This window comes from Homalodisca vitripennis, chromosome 5 (assembly GCF_021130785.1).
Source record: "Homalodisca vitripennis isolate AUS2020 chromosome 5, UT_GWSS_2.1, whole genome shotgun sequence".
Taxonomy (NCBI): Eukaryota; Metazoa; Arthropoda; class Insecta; order Hemiptera; family Cicadellidae; genus Homalodisca; species Homalodisca vitripennis.
Genome location: NC_060211.1, coordinates 147,564,279 through 147,580,321, shown reverse-complemented (window position 1 = coordinate 147,580,321; position 16,043 = coordinate 147,564,279). Strand labels below are relative to the sequence as shown.

The following is a 16,043-nucleotide window of genomic DNA, read 5'->3' as shown; positions in this document are numbered from 1 at the left end:
GTAAAAGAAGGATTGTCTCCAGAAATAAATAATAACAAGTTATGTAAAATGGCTATGCAAATTTGTCTTAACTTTGCTTGAGTACGCCAACAAGCTAAGTAAAAAGACAAATATTATTGGAATTGAAATTGTACAATACAAACAAACTAGGGGTTAAATTAAATTAATGTCCTACATGAATGTATTATAGTATTTGTCGATTATTTTGTTGAATAAAAAACACCAGAAACCTAGATTAAAGTAAATGTTTTGAACTTTTTAATCCCTATTAATAGTGTTAGATGACTTAAAAAGACTAGTGATTCTAATTTTGCCTCAATATAAATACAACCTAATAAGTGTTTCTTTCTCACTACTTATTTTTAGGTGTTGTTGTATTTTGAGTTTTCAAAGTGAAGTAACAACTCATATTATATATTACAGGCTCCTAGACCACCAAAACAACCAATAGTTCAAGACTTCCAGTTCTTTCCTCCCCGGTTATTTGAGCTATTGGACCAGGAGATCTACTATTTTCGTAAAACAGTTGGTTACAAGGTAAGGTTCTTTTTACGAATTGGAAAAAATAGAAATTAACTAATTGAGTGATTGCAAATTGTGTACGTAAAATAATGTTTTGTGAAAGATTTTCAAAGCAACTGAAAAATTTGAAACTCAACTTTTATAGTCAAAGATTTCATCATCAGAAAACCCCACTAGTAGAACTTTTTGTGTGAAATTTCCTAAAGATCTTAAATTTTACACAAAGTATAAATTTATATTTGAAACCTTGTACTGTACTTGTAGGTATGTTGAATATTCTTTCAGCTCATGACAGGATATTATTGTTTAGTTTTACAGTGATGCATGGTTTGACGGCTGGATGCATGGCAATGACGGGCTGGCATTGACGGTCAGCCCAGTGCTGACTGTAGAATGTTAATCTTTCTCTATCTATGTTCAGGTACCAAAAAATCCAGAATTAGGCAGTGATGCATCAAGGATCCAGAAAGAGGAACAGAGAAAAATCGATGATGCTCAACAGCTCAATGACGATGAAATAGCGGAAAAAGAAAAGTTATTAACGCAAGTGAGTATATAGTTTATTCTAATTTACAAAAACTGGTATTTTTTAAACATTAAGATTATATTGTTACCAATTTCTAAGATATAAATTTTAAAATAGCTTAATGACCATTTCACAAGAAATCAACAAGAAAACTTGAAACCACTTCAAAACATCAACTTGGCAAAGAAATAGTCACGATATCATTGAATATATAAAAAATAAAATCTTTATTGATATCTGTTTCAAATAGCAGACTTGCTAGGTGCATTGTTAACATTAGTGCCTGGAACTGTATATATATAACTGTTTAGAAATCATATGGTAAGTTAATATTTTTATTACACTAAAAGGGAATAAAAATATAATTTGCAGAATTATTTTTTTTAACGTTTTTCATGAATTTATTTATTATGAATAAATAATTATTTTGCTTACAGGGATTTACGAATTGGACTAAAAGGGATTTCAACCAGTTCATCAAAGCTAATGAGAAATATGGCCGGGATGACATAGACAATATCTCTAAAGATGTTGAAGGTAATAATCTTATGTAAATAATGCTATTTGTTAATTCCTTTTTTTAATCATCAGTCTTAGATGAGAGGGAATGGTTTAGTATTCCTATAAAGATTGATGCACAAAAGTACAGATTGTGTATGATTCATTATCAAAAGTATTTTATTTTTTGACAATGCATAAGTAACTTTCTTACAAATAAGCTTTTTTTTAATTATATGCAGTGGTTTGATATATACTTTTAATGTAATTAATTTCAATATTAATTGACGTTTTTTATGACATTGTCTTAGTATAGCCAAGAGGTATTATATTTATAACCATTATTCTGAGGCTTGTACACTTTCTCTCAATTTTTGTTCCGTAATACATGAAAGTCCTTACCGTTAAAAATAAGATATTTGATGTGTTTCCCTGTACAGTCTGACTTGTCCAGCTATTTCAGTCCTCTGAATGTGTCATGTTCAATGATTCATTAATGTCCCATCAGCTGGCACGTCCTAACATAAGTGATTCAATCAACACTGTATGGTATATTGAGTGTGTGAAATTGTTTATAAAGAGTCGGGCATGTTCGTAGTGTAGTTGGGTTTTTTTCTATATTCATGGTTACTCCTTAATAATTTGTTGTTTTAATGCTTTTACCAACTGTTAGTTGTTTGAAAAAAATTGTCATGGCATCTTTATGGAAGCGAGTTGTCGATGAAGACACAGTTGAATATCATTCTGATTCATTAGATTTTATAGAAAATGACAATGATGAAGAAGAATTGTTATTTAATTATAAGAGTTTCATAATTATAACCCTAAAAACTACTGTTTTGTACAAATTCCTGGAACACGGAATTACTATCGCAATATATACCTGGGATTTTAAACTTATTAAAAAAAGTTAATAGCAAAGTTTTATTGTTTATTATAATTCAGTCCAATGTTATATGTAATTAATACTGTAGTGTGGAAATATTGCTTAATGTACTGTCTATTGATGTGTACTGCTGTATTATAATACACTTAATTTTTGGGAAACTAATTAAATTGGAGATAATTTATATCAGAGATTTGTAAAATAAAAATTAATCAATGCAATCACTAAAATTTCTGCTTAGTGATGGAAAGTATAAGTATTCTTTCTCTTAGCTTTTAAAACCAAGGAGAGATAAATAGTTTCTTAAATATCATTACATTTCCATACATTACGTATATAAATCTTAATCTTAAGTGGTATAACTTATAAAACGTTGTGTAGGCCTAGTTTTGTTTGTTATTGATATGCCCCACACTGATGTGACAGGGAAGACGCCAGATGAAGTGCGGCAGTACAGCCGTGTGTTCTGGGACCGGTGCCACGAGCTGCAGGACATCGATCGCATCATGGCGCAGATAGAGCGTGGCGAGGCCAAGATTCAGCGGCGAGCCAGTATCAAGAAGGCCCTTGACGCCAAGGTCGGTGATGTATGTATCTTTCTCCTGCATCCTGTGCACTCGCTTACGGTCCTCCTCCTCTCAACACAGCATTTGTGTCCTGTTTCCTTTGTCCTGCCTGCATTTCAATCGTGGGATATTGTACGCTTACAGTAGAGTGTTATATTCGTATCTGTGAACACTCCCATATCTGAACTCGAATGAATACTAGTTCATCTATAAAATTGTTTCATTTTATAGGGGAAACACATTTATTTACTTTAACTGATAACTTCTATAGATAGCTAACTGAAATAGCAATGACAATGCTAAATCAGGGTGTCTACCAGTCACAGAAGTCAAGGATTATGGCTTTAAGTCACTGAATATTTTCTGTTTAAAATATCGATTTTTGTGCCATAATGATTATAATTAGCGATGTGTCAAAGCCGAATCTCAGATACATTGAATCTTAAACAAAGATTCAGATTCGAGAATCGATTGATGGGATTTAGCGGTCTCATTATGTTGATAAAATTATTGGCTGGTCAGTAATACACACATTTCCGATTGCTGAAACGTTTTTTGTTGTTGTAATTTGTGCTTGAAAAATCCAAATTCGATAATTTTATTAACGAATTATCTGAGATTTAAAAATAATATTTTGCTTACAGTTACTATTTTCTATATTTACGTTCGCGTATCACAGCGAGCCTGCTGTATATATTCCCATATGGCAACTGATCGGCAGAATGCGAATTAGTTACAAATTGTTGAATCATATTTATCTTTATATTTTTTGTATGAGAACTCGTAGATAGATAACCTAATTAATGAGTTATTTTAGTTTAGCAAATCATACTTTGTTCAGTTGTGCATTTATGTACAGGCATCGCCGTGAGTCTATTGCAAATATTTTCAAATGACAGTTGATCAGCATTACACTATTTAGCAATCGTTGAAACTTGCTTATTATTATACTTTGCACATAAAAATCTTAGTTTTGATTATATATTTACAAATAATATTTTGCTTTCAGTTAGTATTTTCTATATTTATATTTGCACATTGCCGTGAGTCTGTTGCGTTTATTTATGGACGGCAGTTGGTGGTCAGTACACAAAATAGTGATCACTAAAACGTGTTATATTTTGTGTATGAAAATGGTTAGATAGATTACCATATTAGTAAATTATTTTGCTTTTTTCAATAATATTTTGCTTTATGTTAGATTTGTTTTGATTTTTTACAAGTATTGCTATGTAATAAAATTGTTTGGTTTGCTGAACACTACACACACAATAAGGTAAGATTATTGTTGTAAAAATATTTCTTCAATCTATGCATATATTACCCAGTTTAATTAGTAAAATATGTCCTATGATATTGCTTTGTAAAGATGTTGTTTTTTGTACATTTCTTTTATAATGGTTGTTAAAAATGTTGATAAAGGTCGCCAATATTTTCTTTAAAGGTCACTGATTTTCATTATAGCTCATCAGTAGACACTGTGTAGGTTTAAAACTGTGTTATAAATTTGAATTAGTTTTAAATCCACAAGTTTTTCACTTCAGAAACTTAAGTTTTGGTATGCTCATTGCTAAAAAATTGTTAGAAATACAATAATAAATCATCTTTAATACCAATTGTTTCTAATTTATATTCGTTTTAGATTTTTCCTTAAGAAACTTGTTTTGAAAATAAGTTATAAACCATTAGTATTTACAGAAATATTTTTAGCAATTCATTAGCATATTAAGACAGTAAAATTTACGTATTTGAAGTGAAACATATATGGATTTGAGACGAGTTCCTATTTATAATACCATTTAAACTTCAACTCCCATGATGAAAGCGGAACCTCAATATATCTGTCTGTGATAGGCATGTACTAACTCAAAGTTCATTTCCCCAAAAATAAGATATCTCTTTTTTCTTAAGTAATTTCTTTCCCCAATTCTTGACACTTAGGAACACTTTTGGTCCTGTAGATTGACTCGCAGAAATGCAACATCCGTGTGATGGTTGATGTAAATGTTCTGTGCACTGGTGCTTCTTTTCTGCAGTGCTTAAATGCTATTTTAACACTTTCACTGCTGCCTCCTAATTTTGACAACTTTCTTACACTGTCGCCCAAAGAGTTGGCTCTATCATTCTTTTTATAACGTAGGAGCACAAGATAATGGTGGAGAAATGTGAATACGGTATTTACCTCTGTTTTAGTTGAAACTGGTCTTGTCTTGGTAGACTAGAATCAAGAATCTAAATCTTTGCTTTGTTGTACTAAACATGTGTGCATGTATATTGTATGTTTGAGCATGTCTACTATGATTTGTGTTGTGTTTGGATTGTTGTGGTAGAATGGAGGGTTTGTACATACACAGTAGATGGGTGTATTTCTAAATTTGTAGCATTAATCTGAGCATGTAGTTTTTAACAAATTAAGCAATTATCTATTCTTTTTGGTTATTACGCTTTTGAATAAATTAAAAATTAAAAATATTGACTCTTTGAACGTACAGAAGCATGTTCTCTTATGCATCAGCTTATTTCCCAAAAGGAAAAAACAAAGAATGAATGAATGAAATTAATAAAAATCAACTTTATATTTGAAATGACCTGTCATCGTAATCTTTAAATACTACTATACTAATACTGTTACTTTGTGGAATAAAGTGAAATTTAACTTTCAAAATATTCATTTATAGGTAACAAAGATTTTGGTCTTAATTGCTTGAACAGTTTTTTTTTAATATGCTTAGCTCAATTTTTAACCCTTTTATTGCCATAGTTTAAAAAATCCACATTGAAAAGTGCCGGATTATTTTTTGTGTGACTAAGCGAAAAGTGCCTTACACAAAGACAGTTCAAAGAGAAGAAAATAAATTTCTATTTTGAGATAAATTACTATTATTAAACAAAGGTATTTCAAAATTGTAATACATTCATGATAACGAGCATTTAAAAATAGTATAAAATCTTATGTAGTAACCTAATATTATGCCAAAAACAAATATTGTGCTAAAACATAAAAAGCTCCTTTTGATTTTTTTCTAACCAATAAATACACATATTGTACATTTAAAAAAAAACATTTAGAATGATTTATATTTAATAAATTTTTAAAATCGCTTATACAGTAATTCCGTGGTAACAAAATAGTTGGAGGTGAAATAACTATTACAAAACAGTATCTTGATATGTAAATAATTTCACGATAAAGAGCATTCAAAAGCAATCTAAAATCATATTTAATAACCTAATATATTATGCCAAAAACAACTTTTAAAGAAATAATCAAGCGCTAGAGGTATTCTTTTGTTAAAACAGGGCTAAAAAAAGAACTATCTACAATTAATTTTAAAATCATGTGCAATAAAACAATGCATACTAATACAAAACTCTAAAACATAAACTTACCTTTTTCAGGCAATTTATTTGTACATCCAATTTCACAATGATAACTTCCATAAAAACAAAATAACTTATATTTTACTATTTGCATTATGTACATTTTCTTCTTCTACTTAGGATAGTCTTATTTGCAATTTGCTGTATTGAGGATGCAGAACTTTCAAAATACTGGTAGTAGTTTGAATCCAAAGGAATTTGGTTGCTGCTGCTGCTCCTGAAGTCCTTCACCTTGGTGCTTGTGGGATAGCCACTCCTTAGCAATCTCATCGATAATTACTTCAGTTAACTTGTACCTAGACATTGGTTACTGTGGTGGCTGAATAGTAGGTCTAATTGTGTCCTGGTACAGGATGTAAGAGTTCACCACCATTCTAGCAAATATATGAAAGCACACCTTCCTCCAAAATTTTACAGTCCTCCTCTCGTCCAGGTACGCGTACATCATCATGTCTGCCACATCAATACCCCCCATATACTTATTATAATCTAAAATAATATCTGGTTTCTTTATAACCTTTTCGTCTTGTGTCTCTTTCTGCTTTTTCCTCACCTCTGTGACAGTAGTTTGGTCTTTGGAGGAGAGAAGTAGAATCTGTTTTATCTGGCTCTTCTTTCTCTATAACCACAGAGAAGAAGATTCCTATTTTTTTAGAAACGAGTTTCACTAATATTAAATTAGTTTTTTATGGTTTTGGGTAAACACTTCCTATTCATTCTTATGGTAGTACCAGTTGTATATTTACCAAGAGTGCCGAGATGTTTTGCCAATGGCACAGAAGAAAAGAAGTTGTCGACATACGTGTGATAGTCTTAATTTAGGTATTTACCTGATTCAAGAAGCCACTGGACCACTGCACATACTTGCCCCTTTTCTTTTTGTGCTGCCTTTTCTTCTGCACTTTTAGCACCCTTGTAGACATAGAAGCTGAGGCAGTAATTGGTAATCGAGTCACACAATACCCACAATTTACACCCCAGGTGATGCTTCTTCAGTAAATATTCAATAAACAATGTATGACTTTTCGTACCAATTAGACTTTCACTGTCTGAAAGTTACAGTAAGGTACAACTGTATCAGCTGGAATTTCAGTATGAGCTGGAATCGATTCCTGGTCAACATCTGAGAAAACTATGGTGTGGCACTACAACCAGTTGTTGACCAACAGGCAAAGATGGATGGTTTCTTCATTAGTACCATGTTCAAAATACAAGCAATGAATGCCTTTATTTCATGAGCACTAACAGGCAGCCAGTCTGTTATACAGGGAGTGTTTGGATAGCGTTAGTGATTACAAACACTGGTTCAAGATTGGTTCAAGAAACCAATAGATACGCAAATCATTTTTGAAAAACAGTAACAAAATTAAAGAGGAGAGGCATCCTTGTTTGGCACGTTTTTGGGGCCAGTAGCATAAAATCCACTGATATGTTAGGAAAAATGTCACTAGAACCCACCTCATACCAGTTTTCATCCTCATTTTCATAACTGGAATTTAATTCCTCATCAAAGTCACTTGAATCAGGGTCATCTGAATCCTCAATCATTTTCCAAAATAGGCCTAGAAGAATATATTGGTTCCAAATTCAACGGCGGCATCATCATCTAACGTTTTTTTATTGTAGTAGAAGTAGGAATAACTTTACCTCTGCCTGCAACTTTCCCCCTTTTTGAACCTTTAGGCCTACACTTAGTTTGGATTGAGGTTTATTCAAGATCCGATAAAGGATAATAATCCTTATCCTCATCAGTGTTGTCCACCAGTTTACTGGAATCACTATCAGTGTCTTTAGGCCTAGACAACAAATGTTTTTCCGCACTAGTCAGCCGAGAACTTGGACCAGGTTTATAAATGTCTTCTTTTTCTGTAGTTTGAATAGGTCACTCCACGAGATCTTCCTCCAGAAATTCAACAACACTTTCTTCGTAGACACTCGGATCTACAGATGTATCACTGGCATTGACGTCTTTTTATGCAACTTGCATCACTTTTCTTATTCATTTTAAAAACTATGTTAACTTAAGCACTTAAATTGATAAAAACGTACAATTACACAACGTAAACAACGCTCTGCTACTAGTCACAACACCGCCAACAGAACTGAGAAAGAGTTCTATTTTTAGTGGTATACATCATCTAGCAGCAGTACTAAAGAGAAATAACCTTTAAAATAGTTAGTTCAGTTCATATTTTAACCTTTGGTATGATGTCAGCCTGTATTAGATATTTCATAGCCATACTATAAATAAAATAGAAATCTTCTCGCTCTGGCACTCTTTGCGTAAATACATATCGTCTCGTAGCGAGACTCGGCACTCAAGCGTATATTTCACATCGCCTTGTAACGAGATCCCTGGCACTAAAAGGGTTAAAGGCATGTAAAGTACGAGGGCTGTTTTTTTTTTTCAACTTCCGATGTGATATAAAAATTAAAACTAGGGAGAGTAATTAAATAAATTTATTATCAAAAGTTAGGTACATTATTAGTTACTTTTGAACATAATCGCCATTTAAATTGAGGCATTTTTTCATACCTGGGTACAAGCTTCTTAATACCTTCTTCATAGAAGTTTGCCGCCAGTGATTTGAGATGGGTCTTCACGGCGTCTCGCAGCGCGTCGTCTGTTCGGAAGCTCTGCCCTCCTACATCTTCTTTCAGTTCCGGGAAAAGGTGATAGTTCACTCGGCGCTAAGTCAGGACTATACGCCGGATGGTCAAAAACATCCCATTTAAAACCGTCAAGAAGACGCTTTGTCAAAGCAGCACTGTGAGGACGGGCGTTGTCCATGAATGAGCACTACTCCCGATGTGAGCATTCCTCTCCTTTTGTTCTGGATAGCTCTCCGCAAACGTTGTAACGTACCGCAGTATCCTTCCGCATTGATTGTGGTACCTGGCTCTAAAAAACTCAACAAGCAATACACCTTTTTGATCCCAAAACACTGTGGCCATAATCTTTTTGTTGTTGAAAGTTTTTTTGAATTTTTTTGGGTTTGTTTGGAGAGTTTTGAATGCATCCATTGTTGGGACTGCTGTTTTTCGTTTACTGGGGTGTCGTACAGAACCCATGTCTCATCTCCTGTCACGATTTTGATCAAAAAATCTTCGCCATCAGCTTCATAGCGGTTCAGAAAAGACGTTGCTGACCGCCATTCGCCGAGCTTTGTGGTCATCAGACAACATCTTCGGCACCCATCGCGCACAAAGTTTTTTGTAGCCTAACTTTTCAGTTACGATAGAGTATAGGGCTGACCTTGAAATCTCAGGAAACTGATTGGATAGCTCCGTAATCGTAAACCTTCGATTGCTTCTTACACTTTGGTCAACTCGATCAACGAGGTCTTCGTTTGCGACCGACTTTCGTCCTTGGCCCCCTTCATCATGAATGTCAACTCGTCCATCTTTAAATTTCCTACACCAATCACGCACTGCAACTGTCACTCATAAAGCTTTCACCGTATACTCGTTCCATTCTACGGTGAATTTCTGCTGCAGATAACCCTTCAGCTTGCAAGAAACGAATGACACTTCTCAACTCACACTTGGCGGGAGATTCTATCATGGTAGCCATGTTTATGTGTCGCTAGATAAATTGGAAATGGCGTCGGCCGTCTGAAATTGAGTGAGGTTGTAGTGGGAGAGGTGCGCAGTCGACTGCCGCGCATTGCTGGCCGATACCCGCTCGCCCAGCCATCTAGCGGCACGATCGGAAGTTGAAAAAAAAAACAGCCCTCGTACAACCAGTACCTACGAAAGATAATTTAATTATGGAACCTATCAGTTTTTTCAGGACACTGCTGTAGAAGTGTACTTCTCTAGGCAAATAAACTAGTTAATATCAGTTGGAGAAGGTTTAAGAATACATCAAGGATAACTTAAAATACAACTCATGAAATTTGTGGTAAACACAGTATCTCGTTCCACTGTTAACTAGTAGATGGACATTTGAAATAGACGTGCGAGTAGTCTTTGGCTTGTTGCTTTTTCAGTTTCTTGATTACAGATGTATTTTTTAGAAGTCTGCATGAATCGATGCATTATTCGACAACTTTATCTGATTGTCTTGAGTTAGTAATCAACAACAATTAGTTAATCAGCATATTTATCTTAGTGTTGTATTTGCACTGAGCTGAAAGTCACTGTCATAAATTTATTAGGAGAGGATTTTCATACTATGATTATTTTAATATTTGATCACCCCAAAAAGAAAAAGGGTAGAGCGTCTTAATCTTGCTTTTGTATTGAGACTCCATCAGGTACCACTGTTTTTTTATCGTATTCTGATTTATATTCTTTAGCAGCGCTGAACTGGACTTAAACTGTTGAAGGATATAAAATTGGAACGACAAAGGAAACATGGCAAGTGGTACACTCAACAAAAATATTTGTCAGTGGTTTTAGGAGTGAACAGGAGGGGGTTCTAATGTTACACCACACCAACTCTTCATCTCACTTTGCTGTACAAACTTTGGAATTTTTGAGTGGAAATGGTATCAAACTATAGAATATCAGCCTTATTTGACTAATCTTACTATGTGTGGCTTCTGGTTATTCTTCTACTTCAAAAAAATTGGTTCAGTCATCGCTTTTCCTTGGAAACTGACATTAATGATTTACTTTTAAAAATAGCTTTTCACCTTCCTTTTATTGCAGCATCTGGTATCTGACACTATCTCAGACTTAATATAATAATAACGTTTTGAGCTTCTTCGTCGTCGACTTTCATTGAATCTCTTCAGATGAATATGACTCAGGATTCCAGGAGTCATGTCTAAGACAGTGATAGTTTTTGCTAGTCATTTAGTTTGATTTTGTGTTTTTTTTTAATTTAAAAAACACAGAATAATCTTTTCCAACTTAAGAGTTAAATATTTTATTTGTAACCCCATACATAATAAAAACATTGGTATTTATTTACATTAGCGTGACCATGGAAAATGGACTTTTTTTCATGGGTTGGGCATTTATAGCCAAGTATTATTATCACAGGTGCATATGAACTGGGGGGAAAGTATATTATTGTATTATATTTATGCCTTTCGGACATTATTGCGTTAAGGAGCAGGGGCATCACGTGATCTGGGATTCGACTTTTGCAAGCTCGAGTTAATTTTTATTCTAATAGAGCAAGCAGCGGGCAGGCATCGTTGACAGGATTAACGTATTAGTCAAACTCGTATTTACGAATTGCTTTCACGTGAGATACCGAACATCCAACACAAAGGTGTGCCATTACCACTACTGAACTAGGAGGTTAAGATTAGACGTGGAGGAACAACGGTAGTTCAAAATGGCGTCCCTTATTTATTTGAGAAGGCGCGGAGTATTACCAAACTGTCAAATATGGATAGTGTTGCCAGAGGTACGATAATTATCGTAAAGGTACGATAATTTCATTGATTTTATGTGCCGGTAAGATACACGATGGGTAGTTATTATCGTACCATGAAAGATTTTTGACAAATTTATACAAGTAACCAACCAAAAGTTAATTATAAGATAATTTATTATACGAACATAACATACTTTTTCATTAAATGTGTTTGGTGCGATTATTTTATATGACAGTACGATAATTTCTCGTTGTAGGTATGATAATCGGTTTTTAAAATCTGGCTATACTGAGTTTGAGCAGACGCGGAGTTTTAGGAAACTGTCAAAAACGGAGTTTACAGAGGATTTAAAAAAATTGTAGTTCCTTTGATTTTCGTTGCTGACGAATTTTTTCTTCAATATTGTTTTCAGGAAAAAAAATGAACATACCTTTGCATGGTCACGTTAATGTAAATTGATACCAAAACATTACTGATGATTCCGCCAGCTGAGGTTTGCTTATGGCACTAATAAGAGGATTACTGAACATTCCACCAGCTGAGGACCGCTTATGGCACCAATAAGGACAAAAACTTAAATTGGGAGGACAGATTACTGATGATTGATATCGATATGATATTGTTGAAGTTTGTTACAGATGGCACGGTATCGAGCACCATTCCACCAACTGAGGATCGCTTATGGCACCAATAAGGGCAAAAACTTTATCGAGGAGGAGGACAGATTCCTGGTCTGCATGCTTCACAAGTTGGGCTTTGACAAGGAAAATGTCTATGAAGAGCTTCGAGCTGCTGTCAGGTTTGTTAACTTATAATCAATTAAGACTAAGAAGGTAACCTGATTAGGTGATGTGATAATGTGCTGAATCTTCAAAAATTATTCAAAATCGAGAATATATTGATGAGATTCAATAATCTGGTTTTCTGAGATTCTCTCCACTATGTCACTAAGTATGGGACATGATGTCTCACCATATCCATACCATTGATCAGCTTTATTCTGTGTTGATATTATGAAGTTAATGCAGCATACACTAACATATTGATGATTCAACAAAATAAGAACTGAACAATAATTTAAGCTACTAAATTTTTTGTGTCTGTTTAAAATTTTATATGCAACAACAAATTTAATAGTTTAAAAATATATTTGTTGTCAGTTGACAAAATCAAGTTATTATAATTAATTAATTGTAGTTAAAAAATATCAATTCAGCATTGGCTGCAAAAATATGACTTGTGTAATTCCAAACTTTCGCCTTCTATATATTACACATTTATTCATGTCATACAATTAATTTACGTAGTGTATTCTGAACTGGTTAAATCCTTTGTTTAAAATCCCATGATTAAGTAGGAAATTTGATAAAGTTCTTAAAACGCAGGGAAGTCAAATGAGCAATCCTGACCTCCAATCAAATTCAAATAAAAACTAGTTCTACGTGATCAACGAACGATTTACAAGTGTAGAAGAGTGTAATGCTGTAGTACTGTTGCTGAACATTAAGTGGTCCTTTTGGTATTTTGACAATTGTTGCAATATTAAGGTCTTCAAATTGTGGACTCTCAGCTAGAAAATATTGAAACTAAACTCATCATTTGTAGTACATTAAAAATCTGTTATAGGTCTTTTAATTATTCTTCTATAGAGAATTTATGTAGGGAAGTAATGTAAAAGATGTAGTAGATTTGTAGTAAAAGCACTCTCCTCACCCAAGCAAGATATGTGTAAAAGTTGACACATGAACTGTATGTTCTGGGCAGGTGCGCACCCCAGTTCCGGTTCGACTGGTTTATCAAGTCCCGGACAGCGATGGAGCTGCAAAGGAGATGCAACACACTGATCACCCTGATTGAGAGGGAAAACCAAGAGTTGGAGGAGAAAGAGAGAGCAGAGAAAAAGAAGAGAGCGCCGAGGGGGAGTGGCAAACGGAAGAGTGAGAATATAGGTGGACAAACTCCTGACCAAAAAACACCGAAAAAGAAAAAAAAATAATTTTGTGCAAACCGAACTCGATGTTAATTTATTAATAAACGTTTTGTGTAACTTAGAACTTTTCCTAATGGAATACACTCTAATAAATGTGTCCTTTTTTTTTTTTGAAAAAAAATCTGTGTTGAAAATGGTGCTGAGTTTTCCTAAATTTATTTGTTTCGTACCACCAGGATACAAAATTTGAATAAATAGAAAATTTCTTAGTGTTTAAAAGTAATATTAAATGTTTTAACAAGTATTGAGACTATGAACAATTATGTATTGGTTATTTTATGATTTGGTTGAATTAATATTTCATAACTTTGTACCATACCTTCTTTAATTATTACAACTTGAACATTCTGTATTGATTATTTAGCTTTATGTACCTGAAAGGTTTGTGAAGGAAGACTGAGTAAAGACGGGGTGTAAATAAATTATTCTAATATATTTTAATTGAAAAACCATATTTAATGCAATCGTTTCAATTTTTTCATATAAAATACTAAATCAATAAAAAAAAGTCAGTTTTCAGCCAAATTACTAAACAATTTACAAAGTTAGGGATGTGCAACAGTTTTTAAAGTAGGTTTTTGTTATATTCAATTCAATTGAATTTACAGAGCTTGACTAATTCCAGCCTATTAGACTGTTCATTGCTGAAAATACCAGAAGTGATAAAAAATAGTACATAATAGTAGTTTTTGTAAGAAAAGACTTCAATTTTATTTATTAATGTAACAACATTCATTTTCTTTTAATTCGCACAAACCACTGTGCCCATCGAATTTCTTAGTTGAGCAGAAGGTTATATTAGGTTTATATCATGATAAAAAAATCTATTTTTTACGTATTTTGTCATTTCAAGATTTGTTTTGTTTTAGAAAATCAGTACAATACAACAGCATTAACCTTAGCCTGTTGCACAACAAGGCAACTTAATCTATTGATTTTAATCCTAATTGAAATTTTCTTGAGCCTTTATACTGGTCGTTGCTGGGATTTCTTTGCTAATTAAATGATATGTACATTTTTAATAATAAATATTGTGAACATACTCAATTAGCTTTTGTCTGAACTGGTATACAGAGAATGTAGCTTTTGGTGATTTTACACTATAAAGTAAGCTTAGTCCTACCACAATATCGTCATATTCAGACAAGTTATCATTCAGTCTATCTGGTCATTGCTATTTGAAATTACTTTTAAACCGCACAAAACCGTGTTTATTTAAACACAAAATGTAATTAAATATCGTGAAACACTATATAAACACGTGCTAGATGATAAAGAACATCAGACTTGATGTTGAAAATGTAGGAATTTCGTCTAATGTCAAATTAAAAAAAAAGTAAAATAAAACCTAAAACATGTTTGGTAAATAGAGGATGAATTGTTTAATTACGAGTCAGACAATGACCCGAAATCGTCACGTCGCGTAGGTGTACAAACTACACCCAAACATGATGTTCATGTCAACCGGTGGGGATAGTTTACTAGCTGAGACTGTTACATGAAACCAAAGCTACATTGGTATTTTACTTTTGAAAACATGATGAAGACTAAATAATTGTGTCATATTATGATGCATTGCCATTTAACCTTGGTCCATAACCATCATTTGATTAATTAACAATCCCAGGTAATTGAGAATTTAATGTAACTTTTCTTATTGTAATATATTTTAATAATATTAATGGTTATAAATTGATACAACTTAAGCAATATTTTGTATCTTATTTTATTATCTAATAGAAAGAAAGTTCACTGATTAAGTACAAGAGTTAATCAAAGAGATGATATAATCTGAGTGTTGCTCTAATACAGATTTCACAAGTGACGCAGTCGCTGAACCGAATATGTCTGTTGTCATGTAGTTATATAGTTGTGGGCTAAATTTACCGTTGAATTTTAATTAAAAACATACTCAAAGTATTAATTTTATTTAGTGGTTAAAAATAATAACTTCATATTATGAAATACTTGAGAATATTATGTTTGAAAAACATGAGAATAACCCTGCTCAGCTCAGTAGAAAATGGTGATTTTTGCAAAAAAAAAAAAAAAAACACTTGTAATCTTGATTATTCTGTACTAATAATTTTCTCTGTTTTATTCTTCTTAAGGTGAACACTAATTTCGCATCATGTGCACAATATAATTACTAATAAGACGCGTAGTACAATTACTGCTGGTAAAAATGTACAGACTTTGAATTCTCTGACAAACATTAGATCATGCCAATGTATCTAGGCTGTGTAGACACTGGTAGTGAAATCATGATATTTTTAGTAGTTCACTCTAGACAAAGTGTATTGCCCGCTTAGGGAAGTTTGTACTGTCAAACAGTTGG

General features: G+C 33.1%; 1 protein-coding gene across 6 annotated transcripts in view; it reads left to right on the top strand.

The window, feature by feature from the left end:
- Nucleotides 1-14,061, top strand: part of LOC124362999 (chromatin-remodeling complex ATPase chain Iswi) — a 45,432-nt gene extending 31,371 nt beyond the window's left edge. For 3 of the 6 annotated variants that reach the window (XM_046818034.1, XM_046818035.1, XM_046818039.1), the window contains exons 17-22: nucleotides 424-537; nucleotides 944-1,069; nucleotides 1,486-1,585; nucleotides 2,850-3,019; nucleotides 12,354-12,514; nucleotides 13,480-14,061. In XM_046818034.1, coding sequence (XP_046673990.1) covers nucleotides 424-537; nucleotides 944-1,069; nucleotides 1,486-1,585; nucleotides 2,850-3,019; nucleotides 12,354-12,514; nucleotides 13,480-13,711 — 903 coding nt within the window. In that variant the 3' untranslated portion in view covers nucleotides 13,712-14,061. The remainder of the gene's footprint in view (nucleotides 1-423; nucleotides 538-943; nucleotides 1,070-1,485; nucleotides 1,586-2,849; nucleotides 3,020-12,353; nucleotides 12,515-13,479) is intronic. The other 3 variants (XM_046818037.1, XM_046818038.1, XM_046818036.1) reach the window with 3 other exon arrangements.
- The last annotated feature ends 1,982 nt before the right edge of the window (nucleotides 14,062-16,043 follow it).